The sequence below is a fragment of the Monomorium pharaonis genome, chromosome 4, assembly GCF_013373865.1.
Source record: "Monomorium pharaonis isolate MP-MQ-018 chromosome 4, ASM1337386v2, whole genome shotgun sequence".
NCBI lineage: Eukaryota > Metazoa > Arthropoda > Insecta > Hymenoptera > Formicidae > Monomorium > Monomorium pharaonis.
Window position 1 is genome coordinate 10,708,060 of NC_050470.1, and position 17,500 is coordinate 10,725,559.

The 17,500-nt window shown below is 34.0% G+C and overlaps 4 protein-coding genes across 5 annotated transcripts; 1 reads left to right on the forward strand and 3 right to left on the reverse strand.

Annotated features, from left to right (window-relative positions):
* Positions 1-156: 156 nt before the first annotated feature.
* Positions 157-3,681, reverse strand: LOC105830363. 2 transcript variants are annotated; one of them, XM_028189284.2, is made up of 3 exons: positions 2,872-3,681; positions 2,254-2,550; positions 157-2,036 (listed from the first exon to the last, which is right to left on the reverse strand). In XM_028189284.2, the coding sequence occupies exons 1-2, from the start codon at positions 3,532-3,534 to the stop codon at positions 2,437-2,439; spliced, it is 777 nt and encodes a 258-aa protein (XP_028045085.1). In that variant the 5' UTR covers positions 3,535-3,681; the 3' UTR covers positions 157-2,036; positions 2,254-2,436. The 2 variants fall into 2 exon arrangements, with proteins under 2 accessions (XP_028045085.1, XP_012525094.1); XM_012669640.3 differs by having other exon boundaries at positions 160-2,036; positions 2,383-2,550; positions 2,872-3,680.
* A 3,097-nt stretch (positions 3,682-6,778) lies between these two features.
* On the reverse strand, positions 6,779-11,132 carry LOC105836891 (60S ribosomal protein L22). Its single transcript, XM_012681246.3, has 2 exons — positions 9,464-11,132; positions 6,779-8,875 (listed from the first exon to the last, which is right to left on the reverse strand). The coding sequence occupies exons 1-2, from the start codon at positions 10,209-10,211 to the stop codon at positions 8,295-8,297; spliced, it is 1,329 nt and encodes a 442-aa protein (XP_012536700.1). The 5' UTR covers positions 10,212-11,132; the 3' UTR covers positions 6,779-8,294.
* An 861-nt stretch (positions 11,133-11,993) lies between these two features.
* On the forward strand, positions 11,994-14,225 carry LOC105836881 (coiled-coil domain-containing protein 174). Its single transcript, XM_012681225.3, has 2 exons — positions 11,994-12,167; positions 12,251-14,225. Exon 2 carries the CDS (start codon positions 12,374-12,376, stop codon positions 14,138-14,140), a length of 1,767 nt encoding a protein of 588 aa, XP_012536679.1. The 5' UTR covers positions 11,994-12,167; positions 12,251-12,373; the 3' UTR covers positions 14,141-14,225.
* Positions 14,158-16,682, reverse strand: LOC105836900 (non-structural maintenance of chromosomes element 1 homolog). The gene is made up of 6 exons (XM_012681258.3): positions 16,384-16,682; positions 16,138-16,279; positions 15,138-15,333; positions 14,945-15,058; positions 14,754-14,877; positions 14,158-14,606 (listed from the first exon to the last, which is right to left on the reverse strand). Exons 1-6 carry the CDS (start codon positions 16,481-16,483, stop codon positions 14,506-14,508), a joined length of 777 nt encoding a protein of 258 aa, XP_012536712.1. The 5' UTR covers positions 16,484-16,682; the 3' UTR covers positions 14,158-14,505.
* Between the last annotated feature and the right edge of the window lie 818 nt (positions 16,683-17,500).

Consider the following 17,500-nt stretch of genomic DNA (forward strand, 5'->3'; position numbering starts at 1 on the left):
ACAGTATTACACTCACACGCAGAGATAATTACCGTTTAATTTTTATTAAACAGTAGTAATATTTTAACAAATGGATAAATTAGAAAAATCATATACAAACACAAAATCGACTTATTTTACAAAAAATGTAATGGTGGATAGCAATATAACAAGTATTAATTTTTTAAGTAAGGTATTAATATTTATAAAAACACATACACGTCTATTATCATTTGATCGTAGTAAATGCATATATACAGGGTGTCCCAAAACATGTATGTAAAAAGGTAGAAGGGATCGAGATGAACATAAAAGTCCAATATTGTCTTGGGTTAGGTTCACCAATAATCGAGAAATTAACGTATGGAATCTGCAAATAATTTAATTAATTTCTATCGTGTAATTGTAAACAGTAAATTAATGAAAGCTTATCATACATTCACGATAGATTTTTTCTTCCATGTTATGGCTCGAGCGAATCGAGCTCTTCCCTCAGTGCGCTCTCATTCGCATAATTTGAAAAATTAATACCTCGATTATTGGTGGACCTAACCCAAGACAATATTGGACTTTTATGCTCATCTCGATCTCTTCTACCTTTTTACGAGCATTGACTCACATATTTTGGGACACCCTGTATGTATATATATACATAATTATTGAATAGAACACGATGTAATTATCCAATCATAATATGCAAATGCTCATCAGAATTCACTTGGAATTATGTATATTTAGTCTTATCTAAGAGATACAAACATTCGTTTCATTAACTAGTAAGGGAGTGTTTAAGTCAGCAAATTAAATAGCTAATAGTAGCTAGCTAATTATAGTAATGAGAAAAAGAAAATTTCCATATGTTAATAGAAATATATTATTTTCAAGTGTAAATAATTTTATTAGCATATTATATGGTTATAGGCAACACTATACAGTCAGTTACTAAGATTACAATTTTTTTTTTAATAGATTTCGAAACGCAATTATATTCGTGGAGCAGTTAAACATAATTGTGATTAGATCTACATATAAATAGATTTCTAGAAGAATCAGTTACTTGGTGAACAGATTGTTTAAAAAATTTTACAATTGATTACTTGAACTTATTTGCAGTTTATATGCTGAAATGAGAAGTTTTACTGACTTGAACATACCCAAAGACAATTAAAATCTAATTGTACTTGTCCAAAATTATTGTTATATAATATAATAATAATTAATAATAAAGATATAAAATTCGTTTTTAACATTGTAAATCTTCCTTGTTTTATGAAGCTGCAAACTCAAATTTTCCGTCAAAGATCGATCAATTACATTATTACCAATAGAAATGAATGTTGCAAGTAAACCTACAAGACTAAAGAACGGAAACAATGCATAGATATATATGCATATCATAAATATTATATCTGTAGAAAAATATATATAATGTACATGCTAAACACTCCTATATGGGCAACCAGAGACATTAACTCTTTATTGCTCGAGTCTTTATTCAAATTTTATATTTCAATAACAATATTTATTATAATAATATATATTAACATAATTACATTTAGTATTATTATTATACATATAAATATTTGCTATACAAAATAAATGATTTCTTATAGACTGTAGCAGATATTGCCCAAATAGGAAAAATTTTGCACGAGATCTATCATCAAAAGATCTATTTTATAACATTACATGTTATACTGATATACAGCTGAAAATCAAATATTAAACATTTTTGACAAAAAACATCCTTAAAAAATGTTTTCTTTGAAATATTTTTCAATAACATTCTTTTATCGCGTCCTAGGAAATATCATTTGTATCTTTGTTTATCTCTGACACCATACTTCTTTTATTAGTTTTCTGCAGTTATATCTTTTTTCGCTTCTTCCTCATTAACAGACATAACAGTCCTATCTTGTTTATTTTTTCTTCTGTTTTCCCTTTGTTTCAACTTTTTGTTCACTCTTCCCATATTTCTCTTTTTTTAATTTTTGTCTCCTTTGACAATGGTTTAGGAATTTTTTGCTAGTTTTTCTTGGATATTCCTTTGGAAGGCACTGTAATAAAAATAACAGAATTATGTACATAGTCTTATTCAAATAGTACAAATGGTAAGAATACTTTTATAAAGTATATGATGCAAAAAGCACAGATGATAAGTTTTAAAATTTATACAGTTGTGACAAACTCTGGCTTAATATAAACATTAATAAAAACTTTAACATGGATTAGTAAGTTTTGTTAATTAATTAACTATATAATTTTGTTGTAGACCTGAATTAGATGGTAGGCCTAAATGTTTCATTAATCTCGTTAATCTTATTTCAGAAATTATATTGGAATATCATTGGAATTTATTCAAAATTTCTTAAATATGAGATTTCTCCCAATCTTGCTTTCTACCTATGTCTATGATCAGCAAATATACATTCTAGCAAATCAAACAAAATGCAAATTTTAAGAATTCATGTGCGTCATCGCTATCTTCCTTTTTTCTTTCGCTGGAAGATCTTTTGGCAGCCATAACTTTACTGTCTTCCCTTTCTTCTGCTTCTTCTTAGTAATAGGTGCCTAAAATAATATAGATATTAAGAACTTTAACAAAATAAATATATAATGCAAATAACACAGAATGAGAAATTCTTAGGTTTACAGTCATAAAAATCTTCAATGGACATTAATAAGAACTTCTCAATAGATAGATAAGAAAATTTCCTCAACTTGTTTATAATTTTGTTATAGATCTGAATTATACAAATTAAAAATTTAGAACTCTCTTAAGTGAGATTTCTCACATTCTTGCTTCCTAATTTTCTACTAATGTTTTTCTATAATCGACAAAGATACATTCCTCCAAATCTAACAAGATAAAAATTTCAAAAAAAAACTTACATGCATAATCATTATCCTCCTTCTTTCCTCTGCCGGGAGATCTTCTGACAGCCAAATCCATCCTTGCGCCCTACTCCTACGCTCTCGCGCCTTTTCCCTCTCGTTCTCCTTGTCGACCTGCGCATTCGTGTTCTTCCGTTTCTTAGACACCGCCTTCACGGAGATAGGTTGTGTTGTCGCGTCGCTCTCATCTACAGTTTTTTTCGTGCGACGAGTCGATCTCTTCGTCGAGCCTTCGCCGACGGTGCTCTCTCCGGGATCTCGGTCGTAATTTTCAACCATAGTAATTTTTGGCTTCCTGGCAACTGGCGTGTTATCTTTTGCCACTTTGTTTCCCGCCTTTTCTGCGTTCTTCCTGCCGCGAGTTTTCTTTTCAATTATCTCATTCTCGCTCGCGCTGCTTATCACCACTACATCCTCCGGTTCTTTCTCGGCTTGATTTTTGGACTTACTCCTTGCGTCTTTGTTTTTCGCGGTTGTGCCAGCGACGGGACTGGTGGCAACATTCTTCTGTCTACCGCGTGACTTTTTCGGCGGATTCGTCAACTCGTCGCTGGCTGCAACTTCGTTTTCGCGTTTACTTGCCTTCACCTGCCGGCTTCTGCCCTGCCTTGGCTTGCCGTCCGTTGCCGCCGGTTGTTTTATCTGCCTGCGTGGTGCCATTTAGCTTCGATTAAATAAACTCTCCGATTATCACACTCTTGCGTCTTCCAAAAATTAGTTCTACTCTGCTTCAACGACAAGCAACAATCGACATACGATTAGGGGCACGGGAACTAACTGCCATATATTTTTTCCTGGTGTTTCAGCTCCCTCATAGAAAGTTCGGGTTGAAGGAACTAAATATAACCGCGCGCGCGATTTAAAAAAAAAAATATATACATACCCATCGACATATAGGCCGGTATTCATAGTCAAATCTTATTTCAAGATCGTCTCAAGCAATGTCTTAAGATGCTAATACGACTCTGTGATTGGCTGATGGCATCTTAAAACAGTACTTAAGATGATCTTAAATATAAGATCCGACTATGAATACCGGCCATAGAATGGACTGAGCATTGCGATAGGTTAGCGCGCGCCTGCTTTAGAGTGAGAGGTACTACACCTGAGGCCTATGTTTGTCTCTCTTGCAAGCTTCTGATTTGTTATTTCGTCCCCCTCCATTCACGGAGGAGGACGAAATAACAAATCAGAAGCTTGCAAGAGAGACAAACATAGGCCTCAGGTGTAGTACCTCTCACCCTAAGTTAAAGTAAGGCCGGTATTCATAGTCGGATCTTATATTTAAGATCATCTTAAGTACTGTCTTAAGATGCCATCAACCAATCACAGAGCCGTATTAGCATCTTAAGACATTGCTTGAGACGATCTTGAAATAAGATTTGACTATGAATACCGGCCTAAGACAAGTATATTTTTTCTTATTCTAACTTATTGCACTAGTGCAACAGTGCAGCTAGAAAGAACAGACTATTAGTTTCTTGGTCTGTTCTTTCTAGCTGCACTGTTGCACCGGTGCAATAAGTTAAAGTAAGGCCGGTATTCATAGTCGGATCTTATATTTAAGATCATCTTAAGTACTGTCTTAAGATGCCATCAACCAATCACAGAGCCGTATTAGCATCTTAAGACATTGCTTGAGACGATCTTGAAATAAGATTTGACTATGAATACCGGCCTAAGACAAGTATATTTTTTCTCATTCTAACTTATTGCACCAGTGCAACAGTGCAGATAGAAAGAACAGACCATCTGTCTCACTTTTTGGACACACTTGTACGAGTTTTCCCCTTCCATTAGTATAAGTTCTATGGCCGGTATTCATAGTCAAATCTTATTTCAAGATCGTCTCAAGCAATGTCTTAAGATGCTAATACGGCTCTGTGATTGGTTGATGACATCTTAAGACAGTACTTAAGATGATCTTAAATATAAGACCCGACTATGAATACCGGCCTATGGGTATACCAGCATATGCATAGTATAAGACGGATGAACCAATCAGTTGTCAGCATAAAATCGCTATATTAGACGATTTTTGGCGATGGTTTGGTACATGTATCAAACTATACCAGAACCAATAAGATAAAAGTTTACTTATATCTCATTGATTCTGGTACAGTTGGTACGCTTTGGTACATGTACCAAACGGTCGCCAAAAATCGCCTATAAATATATATAAGATGCTTATTGGCATAGAGCTCTTATATATGTTATGAGGTTTATTTTTGGTAGCTGCATTGCTGTACTGGTGCAATAAGTTAGAATGAGAAAAAATATATTGTCTTATTCTAACTTGTTGCACCAGTTCAGTAGTGCAGCGACAACAAACAGACCTATGCTTAGGCCGAAGGAGAGAACGAGACGTAGGTGTCGCAGTCGTAGTCGTAGGGTAAAGCCTCGTCTACAGAAGTCGCAAGCACCCAGTTGCGACTTGCGACAGCCAATGATTGTCGAGCTTTAACTAGAAACTAGACGCTCATTGGCTGTCGCAAGTCGCAACTGGCTGCTTGCGACTTGCGACAACCAATGAACGTCTAGTTTCTAGTTAAAGCACGACAATTATTGGCTGTCGCAAGTCGCAACTGGCTGCTTGCGAATTCTGTAGACGAGGCTTTAAGCCCAGTCTACAATGAGTCGTTGGTCGTAAGAAATTTAACCAATTATGTTCGGTTATTCTTCTCTAAAATCAACTGTGATTGGTTAGATTTTTTACGACCAACGACTAATGACTTATTGTAGACTGGACCTAAGGCAAAGAAAAACGTAAGTCGTACATGTCGTAGTATACTATTCTAGACTCTAGAATAGTAATATATTACAACTTACGTTTTTCTTTGCCTTATCCTACGACTACAACTACGACACCTACGTCTCGTTCTCTGCTTTCGGCCTTATGCAACTTATGTCATTTCATGTGTGATGGCCCTAAGGTCCCCCGCACAGACTTTTGCATAACGCATAACATAAATGCATAAGAAATTCGATTGATTGAATTTCTTATGCACTTTGCTTATGGACCAATCAATTTGCTTATGTACATACGTTATGCGTTATGCAAGATGTGTGCGGGGACCTTAAATCTTTATTGTAAACTACGCCTTATGCGAGTCTGCGGCCCTATAAACCAACCGTAGTAGAATTTTCATAGTTGCAAAGCTGTTTTATTGTAGATTAACACTTTTTTTTATTTAATTGAATCCTGAAGTAAAAAATATTAAAAAGATTTGTTTTTTTTACAGAAAGTTATATATATATATATATATATATTCTTAAAGAAAAAAATTTTTCTTTATACTTATATTTAAAATTTATTAAAAATAAAATATTTAATAAACAATTTTGTACAAAATGATTATGGCACTGTCTAAAATGTTGATATTTTTTAAAATAAGAAAATAACACCCGACATAACAGATGTTCATAGTTACAATCCGAAAATAGTAAAAATTAACAATACAGTCGGATTAAAATTAATAAAAAATAGGTCAAAGATGGGACCAGTGCACAAATCATCTCTTTAAACACATTACATTAAGTACATGCTATAAATCTAGGCGTGTATTTAAAAATAAATTTAAATTAACGCACAAAGAAATTTATAATGTAAGAAAAAAAAATTATGTTAAGAAGTTTTTTATGCTTTGACTCGAATTTATTTTTAAACACAAATTTATGTTTATAGAGCCCTTAACGTGTTACGGATGTTCTTGCGTCCTGGCTCTGATCAGTTTTAAGTTCGTAGTTCAACGTTACTTATAAAATCTTATTTTATATAAGAGTCAAGTGAATCACACTTTTTGCTGCCCAAGTGAGGAAGTAAAAGCGGGAAAATATGAAGATTAAAAGCAGACAATTGCAAGTTTATTACAAAATCTTAATAGGGTAAATTAGAAAGATCATGTATAAACGCAAAATCGATTTATTCTACAAGAGAAAAGAAAATGTTTATAATGGAGAATAGTAATACAGTGTAAGGGGTATTAACATTTGTAAAAACAAACACACGCCTACCGCACATTATTAAATATCTGAATGGAAGTAAATGCATCATACGTATATAATTATTATTTAACAGAACGCTTGTAATGTAATTATCCAAAAATGTAATTGTACAAAATGTAAAAAGTTGTCAAAATTCACCTGGAATTATGTAGTCTTCTTTGAAAAGTACAAGTATTCTGATTATTAATTAATTAATGGGATCATTTAATTCAGCAAAACAGATAGCTAATTTGTAGCCGAACGCATCATTAGAGAATAACAATTTCCATATTAGTGAAAATATATTTTCTAATATATAATTTATTCGCACAAAAATTAGTTCGTGTTCAATGATGAACGAGCTGCTATTTATTCGAGCAGTTTATTTGCGAAATAAAAAAACTACTTCACTGATTTGAACGCACCCAAAGACAATTCAAGTTTTAAAGATAATTCTAATTGTAGTTGTCTAACAGTAAACAAAATACAAAATCTGTTTATAATATCAAAAAGCTTCCTTATTTTATAAAATTTTGAAGCTACAAATTCAAAATTTTCTTGTTAAAAAAAAAAAGATTAAGTGCATGGTTATCAATAAGAATGTCGCAAGATATAGTAAAACTATAAGACTAGAGAATGGAAACAATGTGTGGATGTGTGTGTTACAAGTATTTTTGTTATCCCTTTAGAAAAATATGTGTAATGTACTATAAGCTCCTATATGGGCAGCAATGAGATGTTTAACTCTTTATTGCCTGTATCTTCATTCAAGAAAATTTTTGCTCGATAACAATATTTATTATAATAATATTAACATTAATACTAATATTAATTATAATTAGTATTATTTTTATACATACAAGTATTTATTATTTATACATAATAAATTTGATTTCTTATTTAGACTTTAGCAGATGCTGCCCAAATAGGAATCAAGAATTTCGCACGAGACCTATCAAACTTTCTTATGGCACTACATGTTATCGATATACAGCTGAAAATTCAATATTAAACATCTTCGATAAAAGACATCTTTAAAAAAATATGTTTCGTTTGAAATATTTTCCGGTAACATTTTTTCATCACACCCTATTAACCCTTATACCACAATGCTGATGATGTGAAAGTTTCGTGTGAAATAGTACACATCCTTCTCTCACAAAAAAAATAAATATCCTTAAAATGATTAAGATATCTGATCCGATACTGAAATCACATTAAACTCTGACTGCAGAGGGATCAAGGATTTAAGACTCATTTATGCTGCAAGTGTTTGACAAATACATTAAAATTCAGATTATTTTTCATTTTCCTTTTTTTTTCAATATAAGCGCAGTTCTTCGTGTGTCTATTAGTCAAATATAAAATATTGTTGTGGTATTTCTTCTTTAAATTTGTGGCTTGCCATTTCATTTTTCTTTAACAGTTCTGTATTTTTAATGCAGTAAAGATTCTGAACTTCCTACTTCGTTACTTGGTATCTCTAAGTTAAACGTATTATCTATGGATTTTGTCTCACTATTGATCGAGTCTGCACTCTTATTAACATCATTCTCTTCTTCTTCACTCTGCGAGATATTATCATCTTTGCTGGAGGAAACATCTTTTGTATCGTATTCATCTACTATCTTTAATGATGTATTTGTTTCATTTGTTATCTCCACAGTTGCATCTTTTGTCGCTTCTTTCTCATTAATAGGTGCAGTAACCATCTGTCCTTTCTTCTGTTTTTCCTTTGTCTCAACTTTTCCGTTCGCCACTGCATTCACTTTTCCTGCATTTCTCTTCTTTTGTTTAAGTTCTGCTGTGTGTGTTTCTCCATTTTCTTCCGCAGCCAATTCAGGTGCCGCCTCCTCTTCTATTTCATTGACCTTTTCTGCCACAGCATTAAGTCTGGAAGCACCTTTTTTTGCATTTCCCTTTTTAGTTTCATTTTGTTTTTTGATTTCTGCCTCCTCTGGTTTAGCAGTTTCTTTTGCCAGATTCTTCTTGGATCTTCCCTTGGAGGTCATTGTAGCTAAAAATAACAAAGTTATATACATAACAATATTGCTGAAGTACAGGCACAGTAAGAATTTCTACAAAATAAATATATAATGCACATATAGTTTACAAAATATAGTTTATAAAATAAATATACAATATATAAAATAAATAGCACAGAATGAGAAATTTTTAGATTTACATGGTGAATCATGAAATTTATGACTTAACAGACATTAATAAAGTTTTAATATGTAAATCAGTAAGGGCCAGTTCCAATTTCTTAATAAACTTATCTATCAAGTAAATGGTCTATCTTTATCTTTTTTCTGAATAAACAAAGATGATAGCTGATAAGATGGAGCTTCCCAAATAAATTGGAACAATCAGCCCAAAGTTTTGTCAACTCATTTATTATTTCATATTTAACATTTTATTATTTTATAGATCTAAATTATAAAAAGGCTTGAATATCTTTGTAAGTCAGGTATTTAAGAAATGTTATTTAAATACCATTAAACTTGCTAAAAAATAATTAGAACTTCTCTTAAATGACATTGCTTTGTATCGATAAAGATATTCTGGAAAATCTGGTGATATGGAAATTTCAAGGGAAACTTACGTGCATCATTAGTTTCCATTTCTTTTGCTCTACTGCGAGGTTTCTTGCTAGCCACGATCTCCTTCGCTTCATTCTCCTCTTCCTCTTCCTTCTCCTTGGTGACCCGTGCCTTCGCAGTAGCTTTTGTGGGCTGTGGATTCTTTCGCTTCCTAGACGTCGCTTTCGCAGGAGCAGGCTGTGCCGTCGCGTTGCTCTCCTCTACAGCTTTTCCGCGACGAGTTGACCTTTTCACCGGGCTGACGGCGCTCTGCTTAATATCTCCATTCTCGACCGTGGTCGTCTTCGGTTTCCTGACGGCCGGCGCCCTGGCCTTCGGCTTCGCCGCGGGAATCGCCTTAGCCCCCGTCTTTTCCGCCGTTGCTGCTGCGGTCTTCCCGCCGCGAGTCTTCTTCTCGACTACCTCCTCGCCCGCTGGATTCTCCGGTTCTTTCTTGGTTTGCCTTTTAGACCTACTCTTCGTGTCATTTTTCGCAGCTGTGGCAACGGGACTGGCGACGGCAACATTCCGCTGCTTACCGCGTGACTTCTTCGGCGGACTCGCCGGCTCGCTGCCGGCTGCTACTTCATTCTCCCGCTTAGCGGCCGTCTTCGCCAGCCGGCTCCTGCCCTGCCTCGGCTCGCCGTCCGCGGCTGCCGTCGATTTCATCGCCATTTTCCTCTTCTTCGGCGGCGACGCGTTGCCGTCGGCGGCAGCGGCGACCGCGACGCTCTCCGCCGCCGGCTTCTTCGCCTGCCTGCGCGGTGCCATTCAGCTTCGATTAGATCGCCGGCTCGCCGACCGCCCTTGTCGCCTTGCCCTTTAGCCGAGCCGCCGCGCTAGCTCTCGCGCTGGTCGTGGGATTATCGAGGAGGTAGCAATCAACTACGAGAAATGCAACGAACTTTTCTCGCTTCACTCACCTCGCGTGAAATTGCGTGAAATCGAGCGACCGCGCGCGCGCGCGCGCGCACGTAATCTATCCAGCCGGCTTCGCACGCTCCCGCGTCTCTTCCGTGGGCTCTTGCAGCAGTTGCAGCCTCCACTACTCTCTCGATCGACGGCGGCAAAACGACAATACGTTGACGAACGAACGGCGCAACTGCGCCCTCGATGCGACACGAACAATCCTTTTGGGCACACAATCGGGAGCCAATCTCGCGGACTGATAAAAACCGTCACCGATAACCGTCGAGCCGCAGCAAAATCACGAGGATCTTCTCTGATCTTTTTCTCTCTCTCTCTCCCTCTCCCTATTGGACGTCTTCACTCTGCGCAGTGCGTTCCGAAATATGCGTGCGCTACCAAAAATCTATAGTTGCGTATGCTGTGGAGATTTTCGGGTATCGCTTCTAAACGTCGCAGATAGTTCTCAGTAGTACCGTCGGTACGTTTATCGCAACGTGTGTCCTTCGAAAGACCCACCCGGCCTCCACTTCTTCCTTCCTCGCTTCCAGCCTCCTTTTTTTTCCTCCCCCTTCCTCTTTCGCAGTTCCCAATTTCCGTTGCCCGTCGGCGAATCTCTCGACTTTGGAAGTTGCGATTTACCCGTGAATCCGTGAATCGAGAACCGCGTTCGCGGAGTTTTACACCGAGCGCGAGAAGGAGAGATTTCACAAGAGACGTTCTCGACGCGACGTGTGCGACTTCGTTTTCAAACGTGCGTCACGTGGTTTTCGAAAGTTTAGACTCGCGCCAAAGCAAGATGGCTGCTGCACACACATCACTGTTTGTGGCTTGGTAGGCGTGAAGTTACAAGGGAATTGAAAATATTTAGTTAGACAAAGAATTGGAGCTAATTAGTTTTCTCCACACAATTAATTTAATGGAATTTAATGTATTAAATACATTCTTTTAAATTCGTTTTTGTATCTATCTGTGTCGCTTAATTGCTTTTTTTATATTCTTTTATTAGAGTTCCGTATAACAAAAAATTTTGAATTGCCAACTGCATGAAACCTAAAAGTGATCGTATCATTTTATTCTTCTTGTTGATTTTTTATAAATTATAATTTATTTGTATAAAATATAAATACTTTAAATTAATAATTTTTTATATTTATTAAAAATATATAAAATTAAATTGATAAAATATGATTAAAAAATTAAGTTAGGATAATGATACATTTTAAGTTTGCAGTTGCCAAGAGTGTACAAAATATTTATAAATATTTACAAATTATTTTAAATAATTAAATATTTTATAAATATTTTCGTCATCTTAGAACGGATCACATTTATTTTATAAATCTCAAAATATTTATAAAAATATTTATAAAATATAATAAAATATTATCTACTATAAATATTAATTTATTTTTTACTTATTATAAATATTGTACAAAAATTTATTCTATAATAACTCTGTTAATTAAATAAAAATTTTATAATTGCATGTTTTTATTATGTATATAAATTATGTATAAAATATTTATAGGTAATATTTTTTTAAATAAATATATATGAATACTTATAATTATTGGGTGCTGTTTGGATGAATATTTAAAAAAGTAAATAAATATGATAAATGCCATACGCTCTCTACAAATTGACAAATCTGCATTGTATATAGCCTATGGTCAAATTGTGTAATATAACCTCGAAATCGTCTGTCATGTTGAAAGATGTGTTTTCTAATTTTCTACTTATTTATGGAAAGTTGTGAAATTTATTTATATAATTGATATAATTAAATATATGTGTTGAATTCTCCGTCAAATAATTTACGTAAGAATATTAATTGTCAAATGAAATGTCCTTAAGTGAATTCGTTTACCTATATTTTGTTTTCTTTTCTTTTCTTTTCTCAGAGAGAAAACATTGATTGCATAGTCACATCTGTGCTGGATTTTTGCGAAAAATTGTAATACTTCCTTTACAAAGAACGTTATTCTAATTTACTGAAGTAACAGTTGAAATTGAACGCTCCAACAATGAATATGACAAAGAAAATAAACGTCAACTTTTCATCTTTGGTGGGTCTGAAAGCAGAGTTGTTGAGAAAGCAAGCTGAAGTAAATGAGGTCAAGTTGAAGACCGAACCTGTTAATGTGCCGCTAATAAATAAGAAAAAGAGCAAGAAAGTTGTTGCGGATGACACAGAAAAAACCACTAAGAGATCCATAGACTCGGAGGACATTGTCGCTCACAAAAAGTCAAAATTAATGTTGGAAGCCAAAGCAAGGTTGTATGAGAGATTAAAGAAATCAAAGAACAATAACGATAAATTTCTCGTCGATTTTGAGAACAAATTGGATGAGCCCAACGACGAAGAATTTGTGGACGAAACAGTTGAGAAAGAATATCCTATAGAGCCAGAAGAAAATTGGGTGGAGTATCAGGATTGTTTTGGACGTACCAGGAAATGTTTGCGAGAGGATCTACCACATATGCAGAGGAAGGACGACTTGATAAAGCAGGAAATAATGAAATCTGCAGATGAGAACAAAGAAGAGGAAAACAAAGATCAGTATCCTGTTCAGGAGAAAGAACCTGAAATAGAAATCATGAGAAGAAAATGGGAGGAACAAACACGAAAGCTCGCGGACAAGGTTGACATACATTATCAAGACATACTGTTTGACGAGGCGCGAACACATGGTGTTGGTTACTATGCATTCTCGCAAGATGAAGAGGAGAGAGTGAAGCAGCAGGAAAATTTATCAAACCTGAGGAAGGAAACCGAGAGGAAGCAGAGGGAGATGAAGGAGCTCAAGGAATTGAAGGAGAAAATGGAACAGAACAGACTGAAAGCAGCGAGAATAAGACAACGTATCAGAGCTGGTTTGCCAGCGGAGCCTACAGAGGAGGAGATAGCCCAAGAAAACAACAAGTTAATCGATTCGACTGACAATATTAATATTACTGAGGAAGACGAATCTGCTAAAAAGGATAAAGAGAAGTCTAACGAAGAGAACGATTGTACGTCCGCAAGCGTCAATGAATCTGCTGGGGAAAAAGAGATTAGCGACGAGGATAAAATAAGAGCCTTTGGGGAGCTTCTGGACAAGAAAAATCATTGGCACGTAATGTCGCAGGAGGAATGGGTAGATAAATGTAGAGCGCAAAGAATCAGCGAATTTGGGCCAGTTTACGCTAATTTTATGAGTGGTGGGTTTTACAATACCTCTCAGAGCATCGACGAGCAGTCGGCACATACAGAAAGTAAAGAATTGGATGACACAGATACTCGTGACTCTCAGAAATCTGTTCGAGAATCCAATGGCAATTTACAGAATCGTGAGGATAGTAACAATTCTGTTAGTAATGAGGTGGTTTCCATCGTAAAAGATATCGATAACCAAAATGATAAAAATACTTCATCAGAATATAACACAACTAATGACAGACCTCATGAATTATCCGAAGGTACAATAGGTCCCACATTGCCTCCCACTGTAACTATATCCAATCTACTTCAGAGACAAACGACCGTTTCATATCCGCTATCTCATCTAACCAGCAGTTATTCACGAAATATATATGGATATTCTGAAATATACACGCCTGAATGCCAACAAGAACAGATAGATGCCATGAACATCCCTCTTCCTGGCGAAAATATTTCAGCTTCAGCTTCTAGCAGTAACGTTCACGCGAAGAAAGAATCATTGCCACGAAGCATCAATGAAGATAACATTATGGCTGGTCTTAAGTACTTAAGAGAAAAATTTGAAGCAAGTCACAGTAAATGGACATAATAAAGAATTCATTAGTACTATACTGAATGTAATTTTATTGTATATAATTGGTAATTTAATACATATTATTTTATAAAAAAATAAACAAATTCTCTTCAGTGTGCAACATTTGTTCTGCTATCTTATATCCATATTTTTAAATGAATTGTGAAATGAACTTATATCCATATTTTGAATGAATTAAACGTAGCATCTTATATTAAATCTTATGCACATTTTCGTTTTTTTAAAATAGATTCTATCATCTCGTCTATTCCATATAATTTTGTAGGAAAAAAAATCTTTAGTTTGCAACATAGTTGTCATGTTATCTTATAGATCTTATTCTTAAATAAGAAATTAAATGTAGCGTCTTATATTGAACCTTATTCGTGTCTCCGTTTTAATCTTCTCCTACTAGATTGTGTTGTCTCGTATATCTCTATCTGTGATACATCTTCAACGTCCATGCAATCAACGTTATTATCTATAAATAACACCATTCTTAAAAAATTAATGCTTGAATATTTAAAACCGGTTTACTAAACATCAATTTTAAGAAAATTGATGTAATATCAAATCATTATAAATATAATTTAAAAAAGTAGAATTAAAAGACAGGATAAAAAATTACCATTAGGCCGATTATGTGCTGATGTGGGAAGACGACATTTGGGACATCCTAAACCACCATTTCTCGCATAATTTTCCAAGCAATAAACATGTGTCATAGCAAAGCATTCTTTACATTTCTCACCCTGTAAAAATAAAATCGATCAAGTTGTAAAATGAGATATATGCCTTATATATTCGCAAAGACATTACATAAAAGAGTTCCTGGTCGCATAAAGTACAAATTTGAATATTGCCATCATAGGTGTCTTTAAAGTATTGTAGTAATTCTGCTAAGCTTCTTACTCCCATGTAATATTTACCATCCTGAAAAATATATGCCTTTGTAATATTTTCTGTGGAGAGAATTTTATTATTAAGATTATGCAATGTAAAAATTTCACACCTTGCGACATAACCATTTTCTATCAACCATCTTTTGTAAAAATTGTTCAGCATCAGCTTTAGACAGTTTTACACTTAACATTGAACATAAGTTGAGGCAAAGTGTACTCGATACATAACCATTGTTTGAAGTAACAATTTCAGAATATACATTGCGCAAGAGAGCTAATTCCACCTGTGAGAATTCAGGATGTAATCTGAAAAACATTGAATATAAAGCTTGAGACAACTGTCGATTTTTTCTATACCCTAGAATTGAGTTTTTTGTACAGCTTATTTTTCTCTTCTTTTTTCTAATAAGGAAACATGAACAGTACAAGAAGTTGAAAAAATTAATCTTTTAACACAAGTTGATGATATTTAAAAAGATAAATAAAAAAATAAAATACTTTGATTTGTTTAAAAAATATAGTATGTTTAAGCATACTATGCTAATACATATTATATTAAAATTTTTAATCAATTGTAACTATAAAAATTCTATGAAAATAATTCAAGATTTAGATATAATAATAGATGTATTCAATAATTGATATACATTATTTTTTTTAATACTTTTATGTATACAAAAATTATATGACATTAGAAAACAAACTTTTTTTGTGTATCTTTGCAAAAATTCAATTTTATTTATCATGTTTATTTATCATGTTTTCTTTCATATACATATATTTCACATACAAATAAAAATGTTATAAAGATGACTAAAGATGATTTCTGATGAACTAAACATAACAGAAAATTTGGCAATGTTGTTGAAGAAATAATTTAAAAAATTGTTACATTAATTAAAATTAAGCTGTCAGAAGGTTCCAACTATAGATAAACATTAAAACATGAGGTGATATGTAGTAAACATTGAAACATAGATTAGCTAATTGTACAATCATTTGACATTTTAACAGCAAAATCAGCAGCAAGACTATAAATTTTCAATAATGTATAAGTCACTTTTTGTTGAAATTGTATTGATTTATACATCCTATTTTTGTAGATGTTACCTGGCAGTTTTATCTTCTATCGTGTTTGCAAAAATCCAATACAACTGGCCGGTAACTTCGCAATTCACACATTTTATAACCATATATAACGGTTGTAATTGTGCGTTTATCTCATTTAATACTTTTGTCGTATCGTTGTGATCTGAAATTTATTGATAACTCAAAACTTCAATTTGTTTGTTCATTGTATAAATTAACCATGCACAAAAAGTTTCCTGCATTGTTTACTCACGCAAGTTTACGTACCGAATAATCTGATAACCAATTCTTTTCCGTTATCTTCATGCAAAGCGCCCTCATGTATAATAGTTTGCAAAAGAGTCTTGTGTTGCTTGCCGTAATCCATTTTTCGATCAATTCGTTTGATGAATTAAACAAAATTCTAATCAACGACAACTTAATTTGAACTTAATTCCATAAACAACTACGAATGAGTCGAATGACACGAATAGAAAATATTGCCAATGTTTTGGAGGTCCGATATACCGATATTCGATTATTTTTTGTAAATATCAAAAGTCAACTGCGCCATCTACAACCTTAAAAATTTAAGAACGGAATTCATAGACCGATCTTAAGTTCAAGAATTGTCTTAAATCTAGCTTCGAGCCGACTTGAGACTTACTTAACCAATGAAATAACAGCATTGACGTCTCAAGATCGTGCTTAAGATGGGTCTTGAATAAGATTCGATTATGAATACCGGCCTAAAACACAGTTGGGGCTCGATTCTTGAATTTATTTACAAGAGAAACGTATTCGCAAATTCTGTTCTTACAGAAAAGTTGGAAATTTATTGACTATCGTATGGCTATTAACCAATAAACTTGCAACTTTTCTGTTAGAGCGAGTACTTGCGTATACGTTTCTCTTGCGAATGAATTCAAGAATCGAGCCCCAGATCTACAATAGGTGTAGTAAGCCTTAAGCCCTAAGGAGTTAACCAATTATATTCGTTTATTCTTCTCATACTCGATTATAATTGGTCAATTTCTTATGGCATAAGGCTTACTACACTTATTGTAGATTCGGGCTAAGACCCCCGCACACACTTTTGCATAACGCATAACGTATGTATATAAGTAAATTGATTGGTCCATAAGCAAAGTGCATAAGAAATTTAACCAATCGAATTTCTTATGCATTTATGTTATGCGTTATGCAAAAGTGTGTGCGGAGGCCTTTATGCTATGCTTATGCAGCTTAAATTATGTCATTTCGTGTGTGATGGCCCTAAAAAACACAATTGTCGGTAAAATAGTACCTGCCCAGGCAAAATTCCTTTTTTAGAAATTTTTTATGTAATTCTTTATAATTTTTATTAATTTCTTACTCGATTTTTTATATACAAATAAAAATATTT